General features: G+C 51.2%; 1 protein-coding gene across 1 annotated transcript in view; it reads left to right on the forward strand.

Annotated features, from left to right (window-relative positions):
• LOC119107997 (transient receptor potential-gamma protein-like) overlaps nt 1-12,276 on the forward strand; it is a gene marked incomplete in the record, with an annotated part of 151,978 nt that overhangs the window by 65,715 nt on the left and 73,987 nt on the right. The window contains 2 exon segments of the mRNA XM_037231583.1: nt 552-659; nt 6,586-6,728. Coding sequence (XP_037087478.1) covers nt 552-659; nt 6,586-6,728 — 251 coding nt within the window.

Raw genomic sequence — 12,276 nt, forward strand, 5'->3', positions numbered from 1 at the left:
AGTGGATAGATAGATAGATGGGAGCCTCTCCATTTTCCTGGTTTTCCTACGAGGAATAAGACTATTACTTTTGCCTCCTTTACTGGTTTGGACAAAGCAACTGTATGGAATGCATGTGATTGCTGGCTCGTGTTTTGTGTTATATTTATGACGTCAGTCTAGGTTTCATCTGTCAAAAAGCCTGCAGCCAAAATGCGATTATTGGCCAACTTGACAACCAATCTGTGATACCAGGACAGCTTGATATGACAAATGATGCTTAGCGTGCCATGAGGCATTAAGGCATGCATAATACCGGAAACCGCTATGTTGAGAATATTTCCAGGTTCAGGTATGCCGCCGGTCTTTGTGCCTCCCATATATACACTGGCCCATCACGCCCACACTTGGGCGTATAACCCATATGCCCGGTGTAATCACGGAAGCACGTAGCTGAGCACACTTGACAGCTCCACCCTCGGTCCTGTGCCGCATGACTCCCAGGCTGCTCCGCCTGATGCGGCCCGATCACTGCTCGAGCTCGCCTGTCACCGAGCCTGTGCGCCCCGCAGGTGGAGACCAAGGACGCGCTGCTGCACGCCATCAACGAGGAGTATGTGGAGGCGGTGGAGGTGCTGCTGGAGCACGAGGAGATGATCCACCGGCCGGGCGAGCTGCACGTGAGTACGGCGGCGGCCCGCGCCGGTCATAGCGGCGCCGGCGGTGCTTACCACTTGCTGCTGGAGCACGAGCAGCTCACCCACCGGCCGGGCGAGCTGCACGTGAGTACGGCGGCGGCCCGCGCCGGTCATAGCGGCGCCGGCGGTGCTTACCACTTGCTGCTGGAGCACGAGCAGCTCACCCACCGGTCCGGGCGAGCTGCACGTGAGTACGACGGCGGCCCGCGCCGGTCATGGCGCCGCCGGCGGTGCTCACCGCATGGTAACACACACATTGTGTGCAGGGCGATTGCATGACTCAGTGGCTGGCCGGTATTATAGTAAGCGTTGATGGATGGAGATGTTTACGAGGCTGTATACATTTACACTGCGTTAAAGATTAATGGGTCGTCCAATAATGCACGGCCTCGGAGAAAGTGATTCGCTCTGCAAATACATAATGCCTGCTGAGTTCCGAAAATTGAGCCGATCTGTGAAGCAAACGCGTCATGTGCGTTGATAGCGGCCGTAAAACTATGAAAATCACGCAGGGTCATGGGTTGCGAGAAACAAGTAATGGTCCGACAGCCATCGCTACGCTTGCCAACCAGCAGTCATGTGACAAAATGGCTCTGTGTGTTCGGAATAGCTAGATAACCACATGTGTTGCATTAATCCCGACTGATCCAATACCTTGCACAATGGTCGCAGTGTAAACGTTAAGGCATGGTAGACTCCGGAGCTCAGAGTTGCCGTTTGGGTATAACCGAAAACGGTTTTCAGAACCCTTATCCGCTTTTCTCGGCCCAGTTCCTGTCCATCCGGACCTGCGCAATCCTATGACCTCATCTGCCACCATTCACACCGTTGGCACAATGCCTTACTGATAAACATGACTGTCAAATGATTCGTCAATAAGTCGCCGACTGTTCACAATAACAACGGGCCACACAAGTCACATGCACATTATCAACGTATAGCCTGGATAGGCCAATGTATTGTGTTGGTGTGTGGCCTTGAGCCCAAAGCTGGCTCTAGCATTTAATGAAAATTATGTATCAGGACTGTCTCGTAAATATGATTTATTGCAGCTGTTTGTGCCAACATCGCCGTCGATCGAGCATCTCCTTGCGATTAGCATAATTCGCTTGACGGGCATGGCTTCTAAAGTGCCCTATTAATGTGGTTAATCTCGACGTCGACATCTCTGCCTCGATCGTTTGGTCCTGTCTCTGAGCAATTACGATTCGACTTATACTTTGCGCGACAATGAGAGTCGTCCATTAATTGCACAGGGTGCAATACTGGAGTCAATCACATATTTAAACGAAAATGTCACACATGCGCAGGCGATCTAGCACTTCCCCGACTAATTTGCCGGTTTCGAATATCTCTGAATTCTCGTTCCAGCTGATCGTGCCTAGTGCGAAGATAGACTTTATAGTCTGTTGTTAATAAGTTTGTCGTCATTGTTGTCCTAAACAGATCCCAGGCCTTGCCACTTCATCATTTGGAAGTATAAAGGTTCTAGAGACGAGCTTACATCGATATGTTTTCTTGCCAGATAAATGTACGTCTCCTGATGCCACAACTTGACACTGTCTTAACACCCCAGCCCGACATTCGTTTCTCTATCGAGCCCATTCTGGAGGCGCCAGTGTGAACTAGAAAACACTAGTGTCAAACCTTACTGACAACATTAACTGATCGAACAAGATGGCGAAACAATTGGATATTGTAGTTAATGACACATCGCCTTCACAATCGCAGGGTTTTAAGATGTCGCGTCCTTGAAAAGGCATGTTCAACGTTTCCTCCGTGCAAAACTACAAGACTAGTGTTTGTGGGTTTGATAAGAGACGCAGCGCTAGCTAATCAAACAACTATACTCAATGCATGTTTCGGGCTAAGTGTCATATGTCTGCTTCATGGTATAGAGATGGTGCAAATGAATTACCAGATACTGGCTTGCCAAGGCGCAATACCGTTTTTCTTCATCACCGTCATGGTCCAGTGACGTAGCTCAAAGCTGGCAAGGTCGGGTATCGTCACAAGCCGTCAGTGCAGGCTGGGACGAGAAAGCCAGGGAGAGAGCAAGGAGAGAGTGTGAGTGCAGAGAGAGAGAGAGAGAGAGAGAGAGAGGGAGAGAGAGAGAGAGAGAGAGAGAGAGAGAGAGAGAGGAGGAGAGAGAGAGAGAGGAGAGGAGAGAGAGAGAGAGAGAGAGAGAGGAGGAGAGAGAGGAGGGAGAGGAGAGAGAGGAGAGGGAGAGAGAGAGAGAGAGGAGAGAGAGACGCAGCAGACGACAGTCCAAGGTGGCAAGCTGGTGCAGAGGCCGGCCCGAGTGGACGCAGTTGAAGGACGCGTCTCACAAGGTCGATGGCGGTGGGAGTCGAGGGAGAAAGGGAGACCGCAGCAAACGATTCCCACACGAGCAGTGTCTGGAGGCGGCGAGGACGCGTTGAAGACGCGTTCCAAGCGAGGCACGGTCAGCTGTACGCAGATGCTGGATCAGCCCCAGGCACGCCTGGCTGCCCGGCCCCACTGGCACGCCTGCTGTCCGTGGACTGCTGCCGACCCGGCCCCACTGGCACGCCTGCTGCCCGTGGACTGCTGCCGATCCGGGCCCCACTGGCACGCCTGCTGCCCGTGGACTGCTGCCGACCCGGCCCCCCTGGCACGCCTGCTGTCCGTGGACGACCTGAAGCGCTCCACGCCTTTGGAGGCCGATCTGTTGCAGTGGGTCATAGAGACGGTGAAATCCGTCCCCTGCGAGCAGTTTGTCCTGCTCGAGGCCGACTCGTCCGTGCAGCCGCTGGCCGTGCCGCCGCACACGGAGCACGGCCGGTGTTCGACATGGACGGCTGCTGGATCTGAAGCCGCTGGTGCTGGCGCCACGGCGAGGGCCGACGTGCTTCACATGAGCAAGGCCCGTACCCGACACGGGGGTTAGACTTGCATGATGGTCGACGGTAAGCCCCAGGAACAGGAAAGGAAGGAGCCGGACCTGATCCGTTTAGTAGGCCTTCAGTTTTCTTTTTCATTTCAGAGGGCTCCCGACAGGCAATTGAAATTGGCATGATGCCTACCGGCCAAGTTCCGTGCCCATAACTAGAGAGAATACTCTGAAGACACTGAAGCAAGCATCATATGTCATGCAATAAGCTCACTTATAACTACTGGCACACTTTCAGGTGGAAAAGAATGCTCTAGATAACACAAAGTTTCTGTTTGGTAAACAGGCTCCTCAATGCGTCATTGTGTGATTGTGTCATGGTACCTTGCACAACGTTGATTGAGAGCCAACTGACCGCAGTTATATCGGGAAATTGTGCTCGTGAACGCCAGATATGAGCGACCCGACAGTTATATTTTTATTGGCCTCGATCATCGCATGGGAAATGAATTACAGAATTTGAATGATATCACCATGACGTCATGGATGCCTGTGCGATCTTGAAAAAGACTCTCCTAAATCGCTTGCACATCTTCGCGGGCGTGTAGCTCAGAATAAAGGCCAGGGCTGTCACATGCACCGAATGATATTCAAGATTGCTATTTCAGTACAATATCCAATACAAATGTGGAACCCTCTCTTTGAGGAAATCTGTCTGCGCTTCGCCCAGGAGATCAGTAATTCTCAGATCTTGCTTTGATTTGCCATCGAAATCAAGTTTATCGGAATCGAGATCAAGGTCGAAATTAGGAAGGATAGATTGACCTTCCAGATTAATGCATTTTACATTTGTTATCGAGCATGGCCGAGGGCGTAGGTGCCTGCTCACGGGAGTCTAACTGTGACATGGATGAGAAGCTTTCATGCGGAGCTCGCTCACACCAGTAAGGACCCGCTACGCACGTGCAAGATAACGAAGCAGGTGTTGCTGCTCAAGAACAAAGCGTTCCGTTTCACCGACTACCTGTATGTCATGCTGGTACTGCCCCTGGCAGAGCCACCGCTAGCTCTGCGTGCGTGCGCGGCTGAAATGACGGAGGGGTGGGGGGGGGGGGGGGGGGGGGGGGGGGAGGCCAGCCCGGCCGCCGTCGGCTATCTGGGACGACACTGACGACAACGTTCGATGCCCTCTGGCAAACGCCGGGCGCGTCAGTAGCCGTGGGTGCGGCCTCGTATGGCGCGTCGTGATCCGAGGAAACGGGTGACGCGATCGCTCACGCCGAGTCACAACAGGGAGTGCATGCTCTCCAAGATGATGCAGAACGTGATGCCGCCAGCGGAAATCCAGGCTACTGGTCACGTATTACGTCAAGATTTTGGTGCTCTGGTAGCCGGAGGCGAGATATGCTATCGGTAAGGAGTGCAGCGTCTTGCAGCACACACTGGGCATGCTCGACCGGATCACGATCGGTCTGCGCGTTTTCCGAGAAATGATGGGGCGAGTTGGACTTAAAGAAAATAGATGTTCGTGAAGAGCTTCCAAAACAGCGCTTTGTCCCACCCTACCCCCCCCCCCCCCCGCCCTTGATAGCTCAGTTGGCTAGAGCGCCTGACTTCCAATCCACCCAGCTGTGGAGAGTTGGGTTCAGGTCGCCTTAGGCGCCCACTTTTCCGCTCTTTGTTTACCGATAACTTTTCAGCGGCACGGAAAGTGCGCAAGTGAGCACGATAAGTGGTTAGTGCTCACTCGCTGAGTGAGTGGTGTGTCGTACCAGGTTCAAGTGTTTGACAGATCGATCGATATTCAGTTACAATAACAAACCTCATGAAGGATCACGGTGCGTAATTTTTAAAACTTTTCGAAAACTTCTCAGCATTGGTTTTATAACCACAAACCTTTTTCAGCGAATTTACGCTGGAAATGTTCCGGAGAGATTTACAAACATGTCTGTAAAGACGCCTAATTCCATACAACTGCGGGTTTCGGGCTATTAGCAATGCCATGCTTTTATGGATAGGTTATAGATAGGTAGGTGATATCAGATATCTTTCTGCCGAAACTTTCAACGCTTATAAAGAAACATTCAGCGTGCATCTGCGGTGCACATACGACTAAATAAACTGATACATCCCTGTAACGCCCGCGTTCATAGGCTGGCAGCACTTACGAAGGCTGCTTTCAGTACCTACAGAGATTGCAGGGCTTACATGTCTCAACATTCTCCAAGATGAATGACCCTTAAATAAAGTGATCCTCAAAGCCTGTATTGCTCCACACAGCACCGATGCAAACACTAATGGCGCAGCCAGTACTAGCACTCTCGAGTAATTCACATTGCAGATTGTCAGGCCTAGTATTTTCCCAGAATTTGAGCGAGGTAAGGGCATGGGCTGAAGAAATGTATGTGAAGGGCCTCGTTTAATTTAACAAGCATATTCGTAGTTCGATACACGTAATTTACCTCTTGCATGCCAGTGGAATCCCATCAAAACGATTTCTGCTTTGAGTGTCAAGTATATGCTTTAACGTAAAACAACATTATACAAGCTTTTTAGAAAATGTTGTATCCATTATTTCATTGTAAAAACGGCTAATAAATTTGACAAGTCTTTAATCCTGTCCTGCATTAAAATAAAACCGTTCTACATCAAACGAGCAGTAGCTGAGAGTGGCGCTGCCCCTCATAGTGTCCTGATCCGTCTACCTCACAGCTGGGTATATGCCGGACGTGTCTGGCGTCGACTATGAATCAAACTGAGAAAATATGGCGCGTGAAACATTTTGACGTGCGCGTCCTACCGTAGATACTGCCTCAGAGCGCCGACCGGCACTGCCGCCCCCTCCCCTCTCCCAGCGATGTTGCTGCTGCCGGGCTGCGACCTTTGTGGCAAAGCTGAGAGATGCTGCTGACCCAGCTTGCCCCCCCAGCGGAGTTGTGATGACCTGATGACGTTCTGCAACCTGTCCAGCGGAGTTGGGAGGCGCTGCCGGCCGACGCGGCCACCTCAGCGGCGTAGTGATGATCTGCTGACGCTGTGTGCCCTGACCGGCAGAGCTGGGAGGCGCTGCCGGCCGACACGGCCACCTTCACGCCAGACATCACGCCGCTCATCCTGGCCGCCCACCGCGACAATTACGAGATCATCAAGATCCTGATGGACCGCGGCGCCAGCCTGCCCACCCCGCACAGCTGCAGGTATGCCCCGCGTCCGGGTCCGTCCAGCGGTGTTTGATCAGCCCGACAGCCGGCGGCGGCGAGGTGATCACTTGCACGCGATGACCGCCCGGATGTCCGGTCCGGGGTCCGTTTGAACCCCGGCGCATTGGCATCGAGTGATGCTGGGTGTGGTCAGGCTGAGGACGTGCGGGTCGCCTCGCGCGGGCTCTCGGCGGCAATCCTCACCACCCGCCGCGCGATACTTGCGACGGGAGAATGAGGCACAGCACTCCGGTCTCCGAGAGAAGTGCCACATTCAGGTCCAATCGAGCGTGCTAACTTGCTAAAGCGGCGATTTTTCATCGGAACTTTGGCCCTCCCTCGACCCACGTCACAATCAGCACCGGCAAGCTGACTTACAGCGGTCGCTCTCCGGCCGGCGGCGCACGGACGGCGGCCGAGGTTCCGGCGGAGCCCGAGCCGGCCCCGTCATCGTCCGCCGCGCGCCGACGGAGCCCGCCGCTCGGAGACGTATGCAGCTCGTATCTGCGAGTGTGTGTGCTCAGCTGGCAGGCGAATGCTTCGGTTATTCGCCATGACTGCGCGGCCCGTCGTTGGGCGACGGTCGTTTCGAGCGCCGATAGGGCTGTGAGTTTGATGGGTAGTGGTGTGTTGATATATTTCGCCACGCAAAATGCAGAAATGACTAGGACATCCCCTCGAGCTTGGCTGGGAATATTGACGCGCCTGGGTTGCTTTGTTTGTGGGGATAATTACACTGTAGCGGCCGGTGCGGCATTTTAGAAAAGGCGGTGGTCCGCATAGTTCCAGCCTTCATTCGATTTCAAGCCTTCACGTTAAAAAGTTGTTCGGACACATCAGATACTGGACAAAGAAAACGGCAGGGTATTTACCCACGACCTGTGCGGAAAGTCACGAGTTCTAGTGCTGTCGAGTTCTAGCCTGGTTCAAGCCGAATTGAGTTCCTGGCGGTTTTGGGGTTTTGCCTTCCAAGGGCATTTGGTGCGAGTTACTGTGACGCTTGATAATGGCAACACCCGAATGCATTGTGTGGGATCTTGACAAGAATTGGGAGAAAGATGCGAATGCTAGGTACCGACGACAATTACAGTTTGGTGGGTCTCAAATAGCCCTAGCCCTTTCTTTTCCCTTCTCCGCTGCTGGATGAACCGCCATGTTGGACAGTGCATGCGTCACTTGCATTTTAAACAGCTGTAGGACTTACGCAACACTTGGAAGTAACATAAAGCGCCCTCCGCTCCCTCCTGCTGGAAACATGCCATTTTTACCAAATTGCTGAATGGCCTGCGTGTTTTCTTGATCATGGACCCCTAAAGCCCATGCTTTGATCTGCGGTTTCACTAAACACATTGTAGTGTTCAGAGTGAATCCACCAGACACGCTCCAGTACCGCCGCCATTCTATTATGGACTGCATTTCCTATGGCATTAGGTGACACAAAAACACTATTCGGACCGCGTGCAAGCGACCCGAATAAAATATCTCCATCGAAATATAATATCAAGTTTACACAAAGAGGGCGTATCCGGGGTGCGTGCGCGCCTTTTGACCTCCTGCCTGAATACCAGCTCGGGCTGAGGGCCCGGCATCGCGGCAGCGGTGGCGCGAATCCAGATCGTTCGCCGCGGTGTTGGCGGAAACCAGAGCCCGCGTTCCGGGACCACCAATCCCACAGAGGGTGATAGCAGACCTCTCCGCCGTCTGTTGTTGTTGATACGCCGGCTGGGGTTCCCCGCGGGCCTCGCCCGGGGATAGGGGGACGGGGAGGGGGTGGTGGCGGCGGAGGGAGTGTGCAAAGCGTAACCACTTCAGAGGTTACGGTGTGGGGGCGTCGGGACGCTGCATCGCCCTCAATCCGGCGACGCGTCGACATATGTCGACTCTGTGGTAGATGCAGGGCGAGCAGTCGGCGTCCGGACCAGACGTGTCGAGAGGTGTCGATTCTGTGGCAGATGCAGAGTTGCCTCTGTGGCAGATGTAGGGCCAGCAGTCGGCGTCCGGACCTGACGCGTCGAGAGGTGTCGGCTCTGTGGCAGATGTAGGGCGAGCGCTCGGCGCCTGGATCAGACACGCCGAGAGGTATCGGCTCTGTGGAAGATGCAGAGTTGCCTCTGTGGCAGATGCAGGGCGAGCGGTCGGCGTCCGGACCAGACGCGTCGAGAGGTGTCGGTTCTGCGGCAGATACAGAGCGGGCGGTCGGCGTCTGGACCAGACGCTTCAGCGACTGTCGACGCAATGCTTCATCGGCGTCCAATTAAACCATGCGCATCTTTTGAATGTGTAAATATGCTTTGCACTGAGTCCTCATCGCGGCAATAGACTAGCATTTTGCAACATTCAGTGCCATGTGCAATAGAAAAGCCAATCAAAAACGTGGGTCAAATCGGGTGATAGTGGGGACAGCTTACATGTAGAGTGGCAGATAATGCATCATTTCAAACTTTTGTTCAGCCTAGAAGATACATGTAGCTCGATACGACAGTGCCGGAGAGCGACAACGTTCAATGTGATGTTCTCTCGTAGCCCATCTGAATGATTCCGCAGACTTTGATCTGAGTAGTTTACGGGGTTCAATATGTTGCCTTTGCTTAATCTGAAAGTTTGGCTGTTGGATGGCTAGATTTCCCTTTCCCGGCGGCATCAGCTTCCGCAGCGGACAGGGAATTGAACTACGCTCAAAACTGGAATCTTGCAGCGGCAGCTCGTAAATACTTGATGAGCTTCGAGTTTTTGGGACGATCGGACTAAACGATGGTGCATTAGCTCATGATCATCTGGCCTTCTTCGAAATAAATGAATCTCGCTATGCTAATCTGAAGCACTAAAACTTAGGAGACAGCCGTTTACTAAATCGAGTTAAATTAATAACTTAATTTGAACCAACGTAAGTAACAATCTACTAATGCTAGGTACTCTTAAAATCATTTTTCGAATATACATGCCGCCTTTCACACGCATGGTTCCGACCTCCTTATTCTCAAACAAACAAAAAACAGCACATCTTTTAAAAATCGACGTTTTGCCTCAGCTGGTTCATGGAAAATACTTCTGTAAGTATGCGCTGGGTTTACCGCTGAAGATGGGTGCCCGCTGCGACCCTCCCCCCCCCCCCCCCCCAAGCGCGCGGACGTGCGACAAACAAGGCCAAGCGAGGTATTAATGACGCCGGAATCCTCTGGGATGCCAACGCTGAACGGTACAGAGACCACGTGCCACGGGGAGCGGGCCACTTTCCAACACCGAGGGAGTAGTTGGCAAAGATAACCGCCCTCCTGCACCGGCATCCTCCCTCGATTGAGTTGGGCACCATTCGTGCTAGCACATATCGGTTGAAAGTCGTGTATGAACCAACTACTAGGCTGTACTAGACTAGGCAACTACTAAACTACTAGGCTGCTCTTGCAAGTCACGGGGTGCGAGCGTTGCTGCGTTATGAAGGCGGTGATGACGTGTTTTGAAATAGCGTCCGACGCATCCGGTATGAATTGACGGTAACGAAAGGCGCATGGTGATATGTCAACTTGCGCACTGCGCAGATTGGCTTATGTGATGTCGCAATAATTACGCCTCCTTTCCGTGCCTTACGTTGTTCCAGAAAAGCACCGCGTGTAGGTCACTGAGAAGTATTTTGGGGAAGTTGCAATGGGAATTTTCGTCGGAGATGTGGTGCCGTCTTCGCGATTAGACATTTTGCTGCAATTCATCTCGTACCAGTTTGTCATTTTATGAGACCACAAGGAGGATGATCCGCTAGGGGACTCTGAGATGCTTTTCAAAGTTCAAATACTTCTCAGCGTGCCCAGAACGACACTTTGAGAATCTTTTTAAACTTCGGCGACTTTTCGGCGTGCTTACACCAGTGAAACGCAATGCTTTTAAAACAATTTTGTATTTTTATGCGCTGGTTTGACGAAAAGTACGATTTCCACGCACGTTAATCACTTCACTTAAAAATTTGGTGAAAGCTCAATGCAATGCTGTGACGCAAGTTCGTCGAAGTGAAATAGCGTACATGGGAATAAGTAGCCATGATTTTTAGCGTACTGGAACAACACGGCACAATGTATTCAAGTAATTTCATCGAAATGAACCAGCGCAGTTTGAAATTGGAACCTATATATTTTTTGCGCTCTAGAACAGTTTAGAACGCCATCACTCTGTGCCTACCAAATGCTTGCACGTGGCCGTTGTGTTAAGTTTGCGACCGCCTGCTCTGAAAAACATTTGGTGGTGGTTACGTGGTAAACAATAAGGGGCTGTATAATTTCACAAAATAGTCTATTTTACACTGAAGCTCGCAGCAATCTTGAAAGCCTGAAATGATGAATGGACGTTTTGCGTTGCTTCAAACCCTGATGCGTGCTAGTGTTTTGTAAACATGGCGTGTCAGGTTCATTGACAACGGTGACTGTCATTCATTGCAATTCAAATTGAGGCATGTGAGTAATAAATATATTACGAATGTATGATGCTCAAATGTGGAAAAAATTACCGTCAGCTATTATGTTCAAGATGCGCACGCAGATACCGCAAGAACATCGGGGTCAGAAGACCAGGTCAACACCAGCTTCTTAAACGTGTAACGCCTGTTGTTAACAATGAGAACTTAAGAACAAATGCATACCATCATCGGATATCGTGAGCTTGTCAACTTGAAAACTGGAAGACAATAGAGACCCTGCTGTGCGTTAAGAGGACCATTTAAACGTCGGAGTTTTTCTCTGTGTCAAGTCATTTAAGTCTCTGCGGTGAGACAGATTTTGTGAGAGCTTGAGGGGACGTTTGTCTTCGTAATATTTTTTTTCTCATTTTTAGCACCAAGGCAAGTTGTCTTGCATGAGAACATTTGAAATATTTTCCTTCTAGTTGATAAATCATGGAGATAATGGAGCATTTCGAGCGAGATAATTTTCGTAAAAAGTGAAAACTTGCAAAAAACGCCCGAGGCCAAAACCCCGCGACCCTTAAGACCCTTAAGACTCTCAAATGAGCCTCTCGGCAGTTATCACATCGACGGCTGCGTAGTGTCCAATCGCCTCGAGAGTTTCGCCTGTTTTTAAGTATGCCGAGTGTACACTGGCATCCGCGCGAAATTTAAACGGCCGATGGGAAGTGTTTCCTTAAAACGCACCCCGTGAAAGTGAGGACGGCCCGCCCACTTTCTTTGATTTAGTCTCGGCAGTTTCTGTGAAGATGTTTGAAGAGCGCATGAGACCATGATCAACTTTAATTAGTACAGATTTTGCTTACGCGAGGAGCTTTGATGTTTTGTGATCTCCACAGCTCGTCCGTATCGGCTGCTAGTCTCTTGAGCTGTGTTCGCGATGTTCGTACAAACAAGAAAGGCCTTGAGCTCCTGTTTTCGATATAACAAGTTCTTCTGCTGATAATACCCGCTTTCAATACACAAAATTTATTGAAATAATGGCATTATCAAACAATCAGAAGGATCAGGGATCTTTGGTAATAGTAGCCTCTTGGGTACGCCCCCGTTACCAAATTTATGGCACGCATTAACATAAAAGTAACTAAATGTATGGTTAAA

This window comes from Pollicipes pollicipes, unplaced genomic scaffold, assembly GCF_011947565.3.
Source record: "Pollicipes pollicipes isolate AB1234 unplaced genomic scaffold, Ppol_2.1 Scaffold_6686;HRSCAF=7923_pilon_pilon_pilon, whole genome shotgun sequence".
NCBI classification, from domain to species: domain Eukaryota; kingdom Metazoa; phylum Arthropoda; class Thecostraca; order Pollicipedomorpha; family Pollicipedidae; genus Pollicipes; species Pollicipes pollicipes.